We start from the raw sequence: 16996 nt of genomic DNA on the forward strand, positions 1-16996 counted from the left end.
ATGTCTGCTTAACAAACCAAGTGGGGCTTTTTATTTTGTTTTTGCTTTTTTGTTAATCCTCACCTGAGGATATTTCTCCATTGATTTTTAGAGAGAGTGAGAAAAAAAAAAATCCATTGGTTGCCTCCTACACGCACCTAGACCAGGGCCAGGAAAACTGCAACCAGGTTACGTGCCCTTGACTAGAATCGAAGCCAGGACCCTTCAGTCCACGGGCTGATGCTCTATCCATTGAGCCAAATTGGCTAGGGCCAAACCTAGTGTTTTTTTTTAATTATAGTTTTCCTTCTAGAGACTCCCCAAGAGAAAAATAGTATTTTCCTTATTTATTATCGTCCTCTGTTTGGAACAAATTATTAAGATTCTAAAAATTAAACTGTCGTATAATTCCCTGTTATTTCAATTCACCACCAAAGCTGTTTTGACTTTCTGGTGAGAAAATATCTACTTGTAATTGCTGGGAATTATTTATAGCCCAAATTACTTTTATTTTCTATTCAAAAATACTAATTCCTTGCTTTGACTTCCTGTTCTGTTCGACAGTATTCAGGCACTATTGGTGACTTTTTTCTCCCCAGGAACCGTGCGGTCAGTGGACCTGCTGTTTAACCTGGATCGAGTTACTGCTGTGGAACACCTACTCAAGTCAGTCTTGCTATATACTTTCAACACCTCAGTTTCTTTCCCCTCCGCTGCTAACTGTGTGTGCCACCTGGTGCTGAAAGAGCCAGCGTCTAGTTCCAGCAAGACACCCCCCAGAGCTCCACACTCCGTGACCTTTAAGTCACAGTTTGAATTAAAAAAGAAATACAAATGGGTTGAGGTTGATGTGACTGCCCTGCTGCAGCCTCTGGTGGCCTCCGACAAGAGAAGTGTTCACGTGTCTGTGACCTTGACATGCGTGAAAGACCAGCGGCAGCACCCCTCAGCACAGGTCAGTGCCCTCAACCTGGCACGCCCCTCACTGCTTCTGTACCTGAACGACACCAGTGCGCAGGCTCGTCACAGGTGGTATTCCCTCCGCTATAAAGGGAGCCCTTCACAGGCTCCTGACCAGGGAGGTCTGCCTGCCTGTCCTATAGGAGAAGAGGCTGCGAAGGGAGTGAGATCTTCCCGTCACCGTCACCGGAGAGGACAGGAAACTGTCAGCTCAGGATTGAAGAAGCCTCTGGTTCCAGCTTCTTTGAACCTGAGTGAATACTTCAAACAGTTCCTTTTCCCCCAAAACGAGTGTGAGCTCCATGACTTTAGACTTAGCTTTAGTCAGCTGAAGTGGGACAACTGGATTGTGGCCCCGCACAGATATAGCCCCCGGTACTGTAAAGGGGACTGTCCAAGGGCAGTTGGGCATCGGTATGGCTCTCCAGTTCACACCATGGTGCAGAACATCATCTATGAGAAGCAGCTTGACTCCTCGGTGCCAAGACCATCGTGTGTGCCTGCCAAATACAGCCCTTTGAGTGTGCTGACCATTGAGCCTGATGGCTCAATAGCTTATAAAGAATATGAAGATATGATAGCCACTCGGTGCACCTGTCGTTAACAGATGATCCTCTAAACGAAAACCTTGAGCCTCTTTGGCAAAGTGAATGCCCTGCGCCCACCTGTGCCTTCATGTGTCGAATCTCTAAATATAGTGCATGTGTCTTGTAGAAGGAGGAGTCTGTGTAGATTAGCACATTCCGTGGTATCTGTCAGCGTAAAGGGACATCTGCCTTTTTTATTCACAAATGTAAATGAGTGTAATTATTTTGGTGGACTTTCCGTTTTTTCCCCCTAAGCAGTTATTTTTTTCTTTTCATAAGTCTTTTTTTTAATGTTAAAAACTTAATGAGCATTAATTTTGAATGGAATTGCAGCTCTAAGTAGACAATTCAGAGTGTTGTAGTCTTATTTAATGGAAGAATAAATTCCTGTCGGTGGCATAAATTTTCTATATGTGTGTTTATTAAATAAAGATTGCTTTTATATGGTGATTTGGGAGGCAGAGGAAGCATGTCTAAAAGCTAGTCGTGGCTCAACCTTTGATCTCTGTCAGAGTAAAAGAGAGGCTCACTTCTTTACCTACATCCTGATGAAGTGAGGTTCACTAGGTCTGGAGTGTATGCAACATTTCTCTTGCATTAATGTGACTGGTACACAGTATACTAATTCTGCTCGTTAGATGACTTGTATAAATTGATTCACATCAAACAATATAATATTTGTCCCATTTATTTAAAGGAAATTGCCTTGCAGATTTTTTCCCAAGAAATTGCAGGGTTAAAGATTTTTAAAATGCATTTTCTTCTTGATGTATTTAGGTCTCTGACGCTATGGGAGGAAGTCAGGGAGCATTTTTTGTTTGTTTGTTTCCAGTTTCCCTTAGTTCCCATCACTCCACCCCCACGTATTTTTTTCAGGTGGACTTTGGACTGTTCCACTGATCCAAGCTGGCAGTGAGGAGGTTACATTACAGAGGGGGCCTTGTTTGGATATGAGGGCTTATATGTGGGTTTTCTTTTTTTTTTTTTTTTTTTTTTTAAATATATTTTATTGATTTTCTACAGAGAGGAAGGGAGAGAGATAGAAAGTTAGAAACATCGATGAGAGAGAAACATCGATCAGCTGCCTCCTGCCCATCTCCTACGGGGGATGTGCGGGGGATGTGCTTGCAACCCAGGTACATGCCCTTGACCGGAATCGAACCTGGGACCTTTCAGTCCGCAGGCCGACGCTCAATCCACTGAGCCAAACCGGTTTCGGCTATATGTGGGTTTTCAATCAATTTACCTTAAGAGAGTCCTACGGGCGTGGAGGGCTGATGCAGTTGATTTCTGTTTCAGAGTTTCTAAAACCTTCATCTACAAACCAGAAGTAATTCCTAGGTACAAGAAGTATTTAACCATTCTTGTAAATGATGTTTTCTTAGTGCATAATGTCTGACTAAAGAAGTCAGCTTGGATTTTGATATAATGGTGTTGAATCTGCAGATCAGATTGGGGAGTGTTGCCATCTTAATGCTATCCATGAATACGGGATGTTTTCCCCTTTAGGTCCCCCCCCCCCTCAAAAATGTTTTGTACTTTTTGAGTAAGTTTTGCATCTTTTGTTAAATTTATTTCTAAGAATTTTATTCCTTTTGATGTTATGAATGGAATTGTTTATTTTATTTTAGGGTTGTTGCCTGGTGCTGTCATGCATACACATTACAAACCTGCACATACTGACATAAATGCTCTGTTTTCTGCTTGTGATTTTTTCCTCTTGAAAACATTTCAGAAAAGAGGTACTGAAATGGAGGGAGAAATTTTAGGTGACCCAGTGTCCAAATAACTTTACCATATTGTTGTGTAACTTTGAAGGCATTATTATTCTTTGGTAAAGGAAGCTGCAAGCCTAAGAGATAAATGGTTTTTCAGGGGTTACTTCTGTCATCCTTAGGAATAAAACATACCAGAATGGAAAGGCCATGAGTAAGGGTGGCAACGTACAACTGAACTTATTTGAAAGTAAGTCTCCCTTAGATGTGGCTGTTTTCAAATGGACCACATGAAATATAAACTCAAGGAATTCCTTATAGTTCCTCAGTTACCTTCAAGTAATTTAATTTTTGTTTTTCTGAAACAGAACTTTGTTTTGTTGTTTGTTTTTCTGTTTTTTTTCATGGCTTCGTTCTGTGGCTGAGTGTGGAATGTGCTCTGCAATCTAGAGGTTTGGAAAAGAAGAAAATGAAAGGATAGTTCTGATGGACAGTAAATATCACGGTCAGTGCCAGAATTAGGAACAGAAACAACAGTTCATCCTTACAGGTAAGTTCTAAAATGGATTTACTTAAAAATTAGCTTGAATAACTTTTTTTTTAGGTTTTATTTGTAAATCTAGTTTCTCATTCATAAGACAGTGTTAATATTTGGGGCTGATGTGTCTGCTAAATTTAAACTTCAAAGATTCTCTTCTACACAATTGAGGAGCATATACCAGTCTTCCAACTGCCTCCTCCATATAAAACCTCTTTTTCTTGGGTTACTCTTACAAAAGCTGCCACTTTAGAAAATAAATGACAAAGGACAGCAGTGATTTAAATCTGGAAATTTAAGGATGAGGCCACATCTGCCTTAAATAGATGCATTCAGCTTTGGTATTTAGTCCAGATGAGATACGAGGCCACCTAATGTGCTGAGTGTCTTAGTGTGCCAGGGAACAATGGGGCATGTCAGGAGCTGGTTTTACCTTCAGCTCTGAGTTTCCTGCTTTTTATCGGTTTAAATCAACTCCTGTGTTACGTTGAATACTTTGTGTTTTACTAATCGGTTTCAAGCGCAGTAGCCGCTTGGACTTTGTTTAGAGCTCAGTGTAGACAGTCTGGGGGGAAATACAGTTGCTCTTTCATGGAGGAAGTGCTCCTGGTTACATAAGTGATAACAGAAAAGTGCTCAGATAGAAGAACTTGGTTTATGTCAAACCTTAGTCAACTATAATTTGTAACTTTGGAGTGATTGTAACTTCTAATAAGTAAAGTGAAATGTTAACATGTAAATATTCTTTTAGAGGATGTTAGTCCCGGAAACATGCCTTAAGTGTAGAGATTGGCTGGATGGGTTGATACCATAGAAAAGTATGCTCTTCTGTCCATTAGCTGTTGTCTAATTAGAAGGAAAAACAACCACAACCAGGAGATTGATATTTCATCCTTTACCAGAACTGACACGTCAAATAGGTTCTCCACGTGTAACTGTCCCCAAACCACTGATTTAATGCTCAATTTTTGGAAGGGGCCTCGGTTAATTAGACCAGGACTATTTCAGTATCCATTTAAAAAATGATTTTAGCCGAAACCGGTTTGGCTCAGTGGATGGAGTGTCGGCCTGCGGACTGAAAGGCCCCAGGTTCGATTCCGGTCAAGGGCATGTACCGTGGTTGCAGGCACATTCCCAGTGGGAGGGGTGGCGGAGGCAGCTGATCAATGCTTCTCTCTCATCGATGTTTCTGACTCTCTCTCTCCCTTCCTCTCTGTAAAAAATCAATAAAATAAAATAAAAATGATTTTATAGCCCTAGCCAGTTCGGCACAGTGGATAGAGCACCAGCCTGCAGACTGAAGGGTCCCAGGTTCTATTCCAGCCAAGAGCACATGCCGGGTTTCGGGTTTGGTCCCCAGTAGGGGGCGTGCAGGAGGCAGCTGATCAATGATTCTCTCTCATCATTGATGTTTCTTTCTCTCCCTCTTCCCTTCCTCTCTGAAGTCAATAAAGAAATATATTTTCTTAAAAACAGAAAAAACGATTTTTATAGGTGGCCTAACAGTATTTCTCTGTCCTACCTTACTGTGTAATGCAGTATTCATGGGAGAATTGAGTGATTAGATATGTGCGAACAAGATCAACTGTACATTGTGGACATCCTAAATGCGTTGTGTGTGGTTTGCAGAGTTATTTATAGACCTGCCTGTGGTGCTGGTGTCTTGCCAGGTTGGAATGCTGTGATGGGCAGTTCACAGGCTGTACCTGGATCCATTTTGGCTTTCTCAGAAATAATTAGCTCACTGAATAAATATTTATTGAACACTGACTATGGGCCAGGTGCCGTGTGAGGTTAAGAACAGAGTCTAATGTTCTCGCCTCCAGGAAAGAGATAGCGCCTCCCAGAAATGGTGACTCCTTTGGTAGCCTGAGTTCTGTCTGCGAGCATCTGTCATCACAGAGTCTTCTGTGGAGGAATACATTTTGGGGTGAGTATTATACAAGCAGGCTGAATAAATGCTAAGTTATTTTACCTTTAGATTAGAATTTTTTAAAAATATATTTTATTGATTTTTTACAGAGAGGAAGGGAGAGGGATATAGAGTTAGAAACATCGATGAGAGAGAAACATCGATCAGCTGCCTCCCGCACATCTCCCACTGGGGATGTGCCTGCAACCCTGGTACATGCCCTTGACCGGAATCGAACCCGGGACCCTTCAGTCCGCAGGCCGACGTTCTATCCACTGAGCCAAACCGGTTTCGGCTAGATTAGAATTTTTTAATTAAATGTTTTATTTTAAGATAACTGCAGATTCACACACAATTGTAAGAAATAATAGATCTCATGTAGCCTTTATCCAGTCCCCTCAATGATAACATCGCGCAAAAGCATAGCATACTCTACTGACATTGATACAATAGACAAGAATAGTTCACATTGAAACTCAGTTGGGTCACGGGAAAGGCTGATCTTAACATCCATAAAGTTTTGATATCTCCTGATGGAATTAATGGTTCAGTATTTTTCATCTTCTACCACTTCACCTCTACCCTGGAAACTTGGAGTCTTTGAAACTACAAATTTATTTATTCAATAAATGTTTATTGGGCACATACTACATGCTAGGTATTCCTCTAGAGCAGTGGTTCTCAACCTTCCTAATGCCGCAACCCTTTAATACAGTTCCTCATGTTGTGGTGACCCCCAATTTCATTGTTACAAAGTGAACATAATTAAAGCATAGTGATTAACCACAAAAACAATATGTAATTATATATGTGTTTTTCGATGGTCTTAGGCGACCCCTGTGAAAGGGTCGTTCGACCCCCAAAGGGGTCGCGACCCACAGGTTGAGAACCGCTGCTCTAGAGGCTGGTGTAATAGTGATAAATAAGGGAGACAGGCAGTTGCTGTCATGGAGCTCATGTTCCAGTGCAGGGAGAGACAATGAACAAGTCAACAACATGAGAAGCCATGTACGGGGGCCTCCCCGCAGAACAAACTCGTCGTCTGACATCAGAAAGTCCTGGGTATGACTGGCAAGTGGGAAAGGAGAAGGAATAAGTGGAATGGCAAGTGGGGCGGGAGGAGATGAAGTTGAAGAAGCAGACAGACAAGAAGATACAAGACCTTATTGGCCAGTGTGAGGGGATTGGATTTTATGCCAAGATCAATAGGAAGCCACTGAAAATGTTGAATCAGGGGCCTGAAATGATTGGATTTATTTTTAAGGTCACTCTGAGTGTTCTTTGTAGAGTTGTTTGGCAGAGACTAGTCGGAAACAGGGAGATGTTTTCGGGGGCTCTTCTCATGGTCCAGTTAAGAGATGATGCTGTCATGGACGATGACATGGAGATGGGGATGCAGAGAAGTGAACTTGGGATTTCTTTTTGTGGCTCTTCTCTGTTACTTGGCCTGTGCCTCTGAGGTTGTAGAATGGCAACCTTCTACTAAGAGAAGAAACTTAGGTTCTTATGGTGAAAGGAAAGGATAAGACATCTCATTTCCTGGTTTCATATTTCCACCTACGTGAGGTGCTTCTTAATCATCATTTTTATTTTGTTAATGTTTTTATTGATTTTTTTTTTTTTTAGAGAGAGGAAGGGAGAGAGAAACATCGATTGGCTGCTTTCTGCACATTCCCTACTGGGGATTGAATCCACAACCGAGGCATCGAACTGGTAATCTCTTGGTTCATAGGTTCATGCTCAATCACTGAGCCACACAAGCTGGGCCATCACATTTATTTATTCTGTTTGTTCTTTTCTGTTTTGTCTCTGGTCGTTGCCTTTCATGTTGGAGGCTTTTCTCAATTATCTTTTGTTGTCCATCTAAACGTGTAAGGCCTACAAAGCTGTTGGAAGCTGTGCGTGAGCGGGTGGGATGTGTTAATTAACAGGCTCTTTGGTTTGAGGTTTCTATCAGTATCGATAGGTTTCTCCACAGAACTATAATCCAGTCTTCTGGTGGGAGGAGGAGAGGACAGAGATACACACTAGCTGCTGGTGGTCTTAGAGCTCACCAGTACAAGGGGCCGTGCGCTTGCCTTAATCAATCCCTTTCGATCTCAGTATTGCACCTCTTCCCCCAACCTCCACCACACCTGGAGTTCACTTGTCTGTTCAACTTCTCCACAGAAACAACCACTAGTCTCCGGCTGGGCTGGGGGAGGGGTGGTCACCCGGCGGCTTGGGATGGGGGAGTGTACATTGGGGTGCAATGGTTTCATCTACAGACTCAGCCAATACCCACCGACAGTCCTAGCTGGCACCGCTGCCTCCCTGGGTACATGGCATCGTCATTTCCTGAGCTTTCCCAGGAGTCTATGCTCTCATCGCCTGTCCTTTGCCCCTATGGGTATATTTGATATTCACTTGTTCTAATGTTAATGGGAGGAAGTAGAGATAAATTTGTGTTCAGTTCTCCGAGTCAAAAAGAGGTACTGCTAATAGCACCATGGAAAGTCCTTGTTCAAACCTCTGCTTAGAGAAAATGGGTAAGAAAAGCCTATAGCAAATTGTAACCTCTTTGTGATCTCAAAGAACTTTCAACATGCTCTCTGCTTGATAGCTTCCTTAACTTCTCCGTGTCATCCTTGTCCAGTCAGTCTGGGGTAAGAAAAGTAGGACTATCTAAGGCAGGAGCACATCCAGTGTCTGGATTGCATACCATATTTAACATTAAAAAGTGCCTCATTAGATAGTCTTAACTAGCAGGACCAAACTACTTGCCAATAAGTAACCTGAAGTTTTGCCTCAATGTAGGAAAACTGAGTTCAGTTGTTACCTTTAGGAAAGGGATAACCAGGCTTACCAGTTTATTAAAGTCAAAATAAAGGTTAATGTGCCCAGCTTCCATTGCATCATTTGCCAGGAAAGTGTGTGCTGTGAACTTTGCAAATCATTGCATGTTTCGAGAAGAAGTGACCAGGAGCACAGGTTTTCATTGTGTTCATGCCCTTGACATTACCAGTTTGTGAAATATTTGTAAAGGGCTAGAGCAGGGTCGTGGAGGTGAAGAGATCTCAGAGAGGTGCTGGGTTGATGCCACACAGCGACTGCTTCCTGGATCTAAAGGGTTCATGGCTTCAGCTCACTTAGATCCTTTTGCAACAAAACTACATGCAAATGAGGTGGGGGGAAATCCCCAGTGGAGCAGCACTTGGCTTATTACCACTCATCAAGATCATACTAGAGAGAGAAACTGTAGGCACAACCTAAGGCAGTGATGGCGAACCTATGACATACGTGTCAGAGGTGACACGCAAACTCATTTTTTTGGTTGATTTTTCTTTATTAAATGGCATTTAAATATAGAAAATAAGAATCAAAAATATAAATCTTTGTTTTACTATGGTTGCAAATATCAAACAATTCTTATATGTGACACGGCACCAGAGTTAAGTTAGGGTTTTTCAAAATGCTGACACGCCGAGCTCACAAGGTTCGCCATCACTGACCTAAGGAACAGAATAACTAAAAGCATGAGCCCTGGAACCACCCTGTCTGTAACTTCGGGCAGGTGGGTTTCCTCATCTGTAAAATGGGGCTAACAACAGAACCTATTTCTTAGGGTGGTTGTGAGGATTAAGTGAGTTAATACATGTAAAGAGCTTAGAACAAAGTCTAGCAAATAGAGTCACTAAGTGCTGCTTTTATAACGATTACCTGAACGAAGATTCTCTGAAGCTCTGCTCTCCAATACAGTAGCCGCTAGTTACAAGTGGTGATAGAGCATGTAAAATGTGGCTGGTCAAAATTGGGATGAGCTGTGAATGTACAATATAACATACACCAGATCTCAAAGGCTGAGTTTGAAAAAAAAGAATAAAAGATCTCATTTTGTCATATTGATTACATGTTGAAGTGGTAATATTCTGGTATATTGGATCTATTTGGATATATTACATATGTAGTCTCTAATTTAAAACTTCATATGTGGCTTACATTATATTACTGCTGGACAGTATAAATGTATCTTCCTCATATGAGTTCACTCTAAACTTCACCCTGATATTGCCCCCCCCCAAGGCAGAGCTCATGACACTTCTACAGTACACACATTATATATTTATTACTTCATCTGATACATTCCCCTCCTCCGATGCAGTAGCCTTCTCTTTTGAATAGCGATACTCCACTGTACTTCTTTCCCACTGCTGAACGGTCCAAGCACTGAGGCGTCACTGATGGTAAAACACAAATGGGCTCTCGCGGGAGAGAACAGGCGCTGGTGGAGGAGTGAGGCACAGGCTGAGATGTAAGTGAAACAGCCTACAATATGCCGTCGCTGCCTTTGGAGGGTAGTTCTCAGGGGCGCTGCAGATTATCTGCTCACTCAAGTGGAAGGAACTGATGGAACATGGAACTCTGCCCACCAGGAAGACACAGCCCAATTCTGCCCAAATTCTCCGTCTCTCACGAAATTACACCCAGGAGCTTGAGAACTACCATGTAGATACACAGTGGTGTCAGGGCTGGCTATGCCTTGACATGATGGGTCCTGAGAATAATTGATGTGCTCTACTCAGGATTTCCAGGCAGATCGAAATTGGTTAACAGGTAGCACTATGCTATATACCTCGGAATGGACTCCATTTGCATTGCTGCTAAAGAATGTTATTTTTAAAATAATTAGTAGACATAAATTCACCCTCAGTAGTAATTTTTTGAAATTGATTTTAGAGGGAGGAAGAGGGAGAAAGAGAGGAAGAGAGAGGGGGGAGGGAGGGAGAGAGAGAGAGAGAAATATCAACATAAGAGAGATACATCTATCAGTTGTCTCCCAAACATGCCCCAACTGGGGATCGAACCTAAAACCTAGGTAGGTGCCCCGACTGGGAATTGAACCCACAACCTTCCAGTGCGTGGGATGATGTTCAGACCAACTGAGCCACACAGGCCAGAGCTCAATAATTTTTCAAAAGTCGTGTGACCCATGTGCATATCAGAAAAATACGGCTCACAGGTAAAACAGATCATGTGGCTTGCAAGATGCTTTTAGGTCTGTGGGCACATGGTGCTCTAAGCTAATGAGTAAATGAGTGTGAGGATACATGAGCTGTCTTTCTGCATTTAGAAACGTACACTTGGAATGTCAGGCTGATTAGAGTCCTTGGAGGCCATCTCTTGCTTTGTATGTGAAGATCTTCAAGAATGGGCCAATGTCAGCATGTTTCTCCATCATACACAGACAGAGAAAGGCACACCATTACATTTACCATTTAAAAATGTACACCTTAGTGATCTTTAGTATTTAGTAATTTTTGTTTGTTTTGTTTTGTTAATCTTCACCCGGGGATATTTTTTCATTAATTTTTAGAGAGAGTGGAAGGAAGAAAGGGAGAGAGGGAGATAGAGTGTGAGAGAGAAACATCGATTATTTAGTAATTTTTAGCACAAATCACTAAGTTGTGTACCACTATCTAATTCTAGAACATTTCCATCATCCCAAAAAGAAACTTCATACCAGATACTCACTCCCCATCCCCCCTTCTCCCAGCCCCTGGCAACTACTAACCTGCTTTCTGTCTCTATGGATTTGCTGATTCTGAACATTTCATATAAATCAAATCATATGACATGTGGTCTTTTTGTCTGGTTTCAGGATTCGTCCAGGTTGTAGTAGCATGCATCAGTATTTAATTTTTTAAGAATTTATTTTATTTTTTCCATCACCATTTATCCCCCCCCCCTTGCACTTAATTTCTTTTTATGACTGAGTAATATTCCATAGTATGGAAATGTGACATTTTGTTTCTTCCTCTGTTGATGGCCATGTGGGTAGTTTCCACCTTCTGGCCATTATGAATAATGGTGCTATACGCACGCACTTACAAGTTTTGCATGAACATATGTTTTCAGTTCTCTTGGTTATTTACCTAAGAGTGGGATGGTTAGGTCACATGGCAACTCAGTTTAATTGTTTGATGAACTGACAAACTGTTTCCGAAGCAGCTGCTCCATTTTACATTCCCACCAGGGGTGCATGAAGATTGGTTCCTCTACATCCTTACAAACACTGTCTGCCTTTTTATTATAGACATGCAAGTGGGTGTAAAGTCGTATCATTATGGGTTTATTGACTTTATTGGGTGACATTGGTTAACAAAATTATATATAGGTTTCAGATGTACAATTCTATAATGTATCATCTGAATATGTGTGCTCACCACCCCCCAATTATTGTGGTTTTTATTTTTAAAATTTTAAATTTTATTGTTGAGAGTATTACAGATACCCCCCACTTCCCCCTCTTCCCCCCCTTAACCCGGCTTCCACCCCACCCCAGGCCTTCTCCATACTATTGTCTGTGTCCAAGGCTATGCATATACTAATATTCATATACATTCTTTGGTTAATCTCTTCTCACACAACTCCCCCATATGGTTTTGATTTGCATTTGTATTATCTTCTCATGTGCTTATTGGCCATTTGTACATCTTCATAGGAGAAATGTCTATTCTAGTTCCCTTGACCATTAAAAGTAGATTATTTGCCTTTTTATTATTGAGTTGTAAGCTGTTTAGCATATTAAGTTGAATCTAATTTAAATAAAGCACTCACTGCTCTAGAAAGATAAGAAGGTTGCAGTTTGACTTTGTTGTGTTTTTTTAAAGATTTTTTATTGATTTTTAGAGAGAGGAAGGGAGAGGGAGAGAGGGAGAGAAACATTGATGTAAGAGCAGAACATCAACCGGCTGCCTCCTACATACCCACTACGGGGGACTGAGCCACAAACCAGGCATGTGCCCTGCCTGGGAATTGAACCAGCAACATTTTGGTGCACAGGACAACGCCCGAGCCACACTGGGTAATGCTTTGTTTTTAGTTCTTTTCTAGTACAAGCCTTTGGAAAAGAACCCGTGGTCACACTATGAACTGGAACCTACGGCCATCGCTAATAAAGACGATTACTCCTCAGAACCAAAGCTGAGGATTTGGAAATCCAGATGAACCCTCTTGGAAATCCTTGCTCGCATCCACGGCCGCAGTTCCCCAGGCCTCTGTTTGCTGTCCCGGGGAAGTGACTGATGCCATCTCTTCTGAACAGAGAGTCGCCCCTTCTGGCACGGTAAGTCACCCCTTTTCGTTAAAACCACCGAAGGAGAAAGTGAAAAAAGAACTGTAGAGACCTGGAGGAGATGAGCAGCGCAGGATCTAATATTGCTCTAAGCTTGTTTTCCCGGTGAAGGCTGACAGGAGTCTGACCATGGGCAGAGCTACCAGGCCCTCCAGGCGACTGCTGCCAGCAGCAGCAGGAAGGGAAGGGTGCTGCTGATTTCCCTGCAACTCTTGGCCTTTGTCTCTCATCTGAAGCTGTGGGGAGATTGGTACATGGACACGCAATAATTGCTTGCTGATTAAATGATTCCTTTTACACAGCACTTCCGTAGGAGGGCCACTTGGTGTCTAGAATGCTGTTTGTATAGGCTCCCTCTTACCCCCTGCCCGTCCCCCCCTCCCCCCACACACACATACACACATCACTGGCACAGGGAGACCAAGGCCATCCGTAGAATGTTGCTATCAACGGTGAACTCACAGACTGGAGGGATGCACAGCTGATCCCCTGAGACCAGGGCCCCCACATGCCCTCACTCAGCAGCACTGATGGGAGTCCTGAGCCCGGTCCCGCCCGGTTTGGTCCTTTCCTTCAGGAGCTCACAACGTGTCTAATGGGGCACGGAGAACAGTAAATAACCGTATATTGTACAGTGTGTAGTATTAGGCGGAACGGGGAACAAATAAACTCTGCCCGGGGAGGTCAAGAACAGCTTCACCGAGGAGGTGTTCCTTGGCTCAGGGCTGTGTAACGGACCACGGAGGGTCCTTTGCTAAGGACATCTGCTGGTGGGAGAGGGGAGAAAAGAGGCAACTTCAGCGTGTGGCCAACCTCTGCCAGGGGCAGCGAGCTACGGGCAGGAGCCTCTGCCTCTGGGCCTCCAGGCAGGCCGCCCACCTCGGCCTGACCCCCGCAGAGTCTCTTGGCCAATGCTGGTGTGAAAAAACCAGGTAGAACCGGCCAAGCCTCTTTGGTGCAGGAATAGGAAAAAGCAGCCAATCTCTAAATTGTCTAACGTTTGATTTTATGTTTAGCTAAGGAAATCTTGTTTTTGTTTTCATAGCAATGTTTCTGACTTTGAACCAGAAGCTTGCCTCCTTGTGTTCCCCGGCACTGCTTTTTCCTGTTTCCTGCGTCGCTGGTTTTGAGACTTGTTCGAGGGTGGTCAGCCGCATCCAAGTCAGGGCAGCTATGGGAGAGCTCTCTTGCCCTCTGGCCTGGTGGGTGCTTCCTCTAAGGAAAAGAGTAGCTCTGGAACCCACATCTGGCTAGATTTCCCCCTGCCTGACACTGCCATCTCAATATGAACAGGTTCCATATATGAAACTTCTTAGCTTTAAATAACAGCTATCAGCGGTGCCTGAGTCACTCCAAAAGGAATGCATCGGAAGGAGGTGTGGCCCAGGCTATGAAAACAGGCAGGAGGCTGGGCAGCAAGAGCAGGACACGTGTTAGGAGCACCACTGAGGTAAGGACTTGCTACTTCCTCACTTGGCCCTGCCCCTGTGCCCCTCACATGAGAGCGCCAGTCCCTGGCGGAAGCATCAAGTCTAGGCCTCACGCCTGCTCCGGGGCTGGGCTGACTTTCAACGTGGGAGGAAGGCCCTGTCTCTCCCACACTGTATGGGAGCCCCTCAACCCCCAAGGGAGTGTTCAGATGACCACTGCACCCTGTCTGTGGGAGGAGTGAGCTGAGTTTAGGAGCAGGCCTACCAACAGCAGGGACAGCACTCGTGGGAGATCCTGGTATGCAAGGCAATCCTCAGAGATAAAATGGGGCTGAGATTTAGTCAAGATTATATTCCCCACAGGGGATGCTGAGGTGAGGAATGATAATAACTGACCTCATTTACGATGGCCTCCCAGGAGCGGAATACGTGTGACCACCTGGCGAGCATGGAGCATGCCGCAGTACCCTGGCGGCTGCACCCATGAGGCGATGGAGGTTCAGGAAGGGCGGGCTTTCTCCAGGGTCCCGCAGCTACTGGCATTCACACTCAGGCCTGCCAGGTGTTGGGCTCGTACTCTCTCCATACGCTGGTTTCCCTTTCCCCGGGTAGGATACGGTTCCATGGTGAGAAATGACAGCATGGCCAACAAGGCTGTGTGAATCCGTCTCTGCCCCTTCCAGGCAATTGCTACTAGCTGCTCTTTGCCCCCAAATTCCATTGGTGTCACCCAGCTAATATACATAGCCTGCTTTCCTCTTGTTATGTGCTTTGCTAGGGAAGTCAAAAGTAATTTTCTAAGGCCCTTGTTGGGAAGCTCAGTTGATTAGCGCACCATCCTGATATGCCAAGGTTGTGGGTTTGATCCCCGGTCAGGGCACATACAAGATTCAACCAATGAGTGCATTAATAAGCGGAACAACAAATCGATGTTTCTCTCTCTCTCTCTCTCTAAAAATCAATCAACAATTAATTCTTTTAGAAGTAACTTTCTATTTTGTTGTTACAGTGGGGCCTTGACTTACGAGTTTAATTCGTTCAGAGACCGAGCTCGTTTAGGAGCTTGTTAAGGAGCTCATTAATCAAATTACTCTGTCAACTCAATGCAAAAAATCGGCTGAGAGACAGCTGGTATCTCAAAAACCTTGTTAGTCGGGACACTTGTAAGTCAAGGCCCCACTGTATTTTAATTTATCTTGATGCTTCCCTGAAGTCCAAAGAACTGCCACCTAGATTGTGTTTGTGTTCGTGTGTGTGTGTGTGTGTGGGGGGGGTCATATTTAGGCAGGGTCCTAAAAACAAACAGACCATGATGGATACCAGACATACGCACCCAGAGGTTGTAGAACAAAGTCTCCTTCATGTGAGTACCTGACCAGACAGGTCGGTTAAAATCACCAAGATTTTCTAGGTGAACATTAAGGACATGAGTTATTTGTTTCCAGAGCCAATGGCCGAAAAATTCATCCCACGTGCACATGGCACGCTGCGAGCCAGTTCGGCCCCACGTCTAGTACACAGCTTCTTGGCACAGCCCTGGGCCTGGAGCTCTAGAGTTGAATTGTTCTTGCACTGAAAAGGCTAAGTAGGTGACTCCTTAGCAAACAGAGACCTGGGAGGTTTAGCTCAAAGGGAAGGGCACTTTTAGGAGCAGGGCATTTTGGAAACCATGTGCACGGGCCTGAACAATGAAGGGGCAGTCTGTTCATTCCTGGCCTTGAGCCAGCTGTTGCCCTCTCTGGACAATGGTGTGTGTGTGTGTGTGTGTGTGTGTGTGTGTGTGTGTGTGTTGGGGGGTGGGAGTCTAGTTCAGAACCTGAGTTAATTTATATGCTTTCAGACCAAAATAAAGCATAGAGACACTTTTCATTTGGGTACCAGGAGGCCAGAATAACAAAGAAAAGCTCACCTAACTACCACTTATCTGTCCTGGGTCCACAGGCGTAGGCAGGAGAGAGCCTATATCCATCTATCTCATTTATCCTCTCGTCTAAGATGGGTAGGTAACATCTGAATGCGAGTAGACCAGGAGGATGGAATGGTCCCGGGCCTGGGCCTTGTGGCCAGAGGCTGGAGGAGAAAAGCTGAGTTATTACCAAAGCAAAACAGAGGCGGGGTGTCACCCAGTGTCTGTGGGGAAAAGGTGATATATGTGTACCCAATAGGAGTGTGACCGCCCAACATTCCTTTCCAGGAACTACTGATCTGAAAGGGAACTTTGGTTCAATCCCTGGGACAACCAGTCCCTATTCAGCCTCCCCTACAGATCTTGCCTGTCAGAAGCCCCTACAGGAGAGGGTGAGGTCCATGCTCCCTGTGCTTTCCTCTGTGGCTGCCTTTCTGTAAAGCCCTTGCTTAGGATGAATGTGGTGAATTCAGTGCATAATTAAAAAGCAAACAAACTTACCCCAAGGGAACATTTAACAATTTAAGTAGACATTTGTGTATAAGCAATGATTCATGCTTTGTTGTATTTCTAAAAACAGAAATGATTGCATTGAAAGATTTCTGCCTCTAATGTACTTTAACCAATACATGACCATCTCTGAATTATTAAGACAGCTAAGTAGCTGCTATCTAAAAGAGAGATTCATCTACTTCAACCATGGATTATAGATTCACTGCTTCCACAGACAAACTCAAAAGACATAAACCTGGTGTCTGGTCAGCGTGGCTCAGTGGTTGATTGTCGACCTATGAACCAGGAGGTTACAGTTCGATTCCCCATCAGGATGTGCAGGAGGCAGCCAATCAATGATTC

The 16996-nt window shown here is 43.9% G+C and overlaps 1 protein-coding gene across 3 annotated transcripts in view; it reads left to right on the forward strand.

The window, feature by feature from the left end:
* GDF9 (growth differentiation factor 9) overlaps positions 1 to 1929 on the forward strand; it is a 5833-nt gene extending 3904 nt beyond the window's left edge. For all 3 annotated transcript variants that reach the window (XM_006759144.2, XM_006759146.2, XM_006759143.2), the window contains one exon: positions 579 to 1929. In XM_006759144.2, the coding sequence (XP_006759207.1) occupies positions 579 to 1543 (965 nt within the window). In that variant the 3' untranslated portion in view covers positions 1544 to 1929. The remainder of the gene's footprint in view (positions 1 to 578) is intronic.
* The last annotated feature ends 15067 nt before the right edge of the window (positions 1930 to 16996 follow it).

This window comes from Myotis davidii, unplaced genomic scaffold (genome assembly GCF_000327345.1).
Source record: "Myotis davidii unplaced genomic scaffold, ASM32734v1 scaffold456, whole genome shotgun sequence".
In the NCBI taxonomy this organism is placed as follows: Eukaryota; Metazoa; Chordata; class Mammalia; order Chiroptera; family Vespertilionidae; genus Myotis; species Myotis davidii.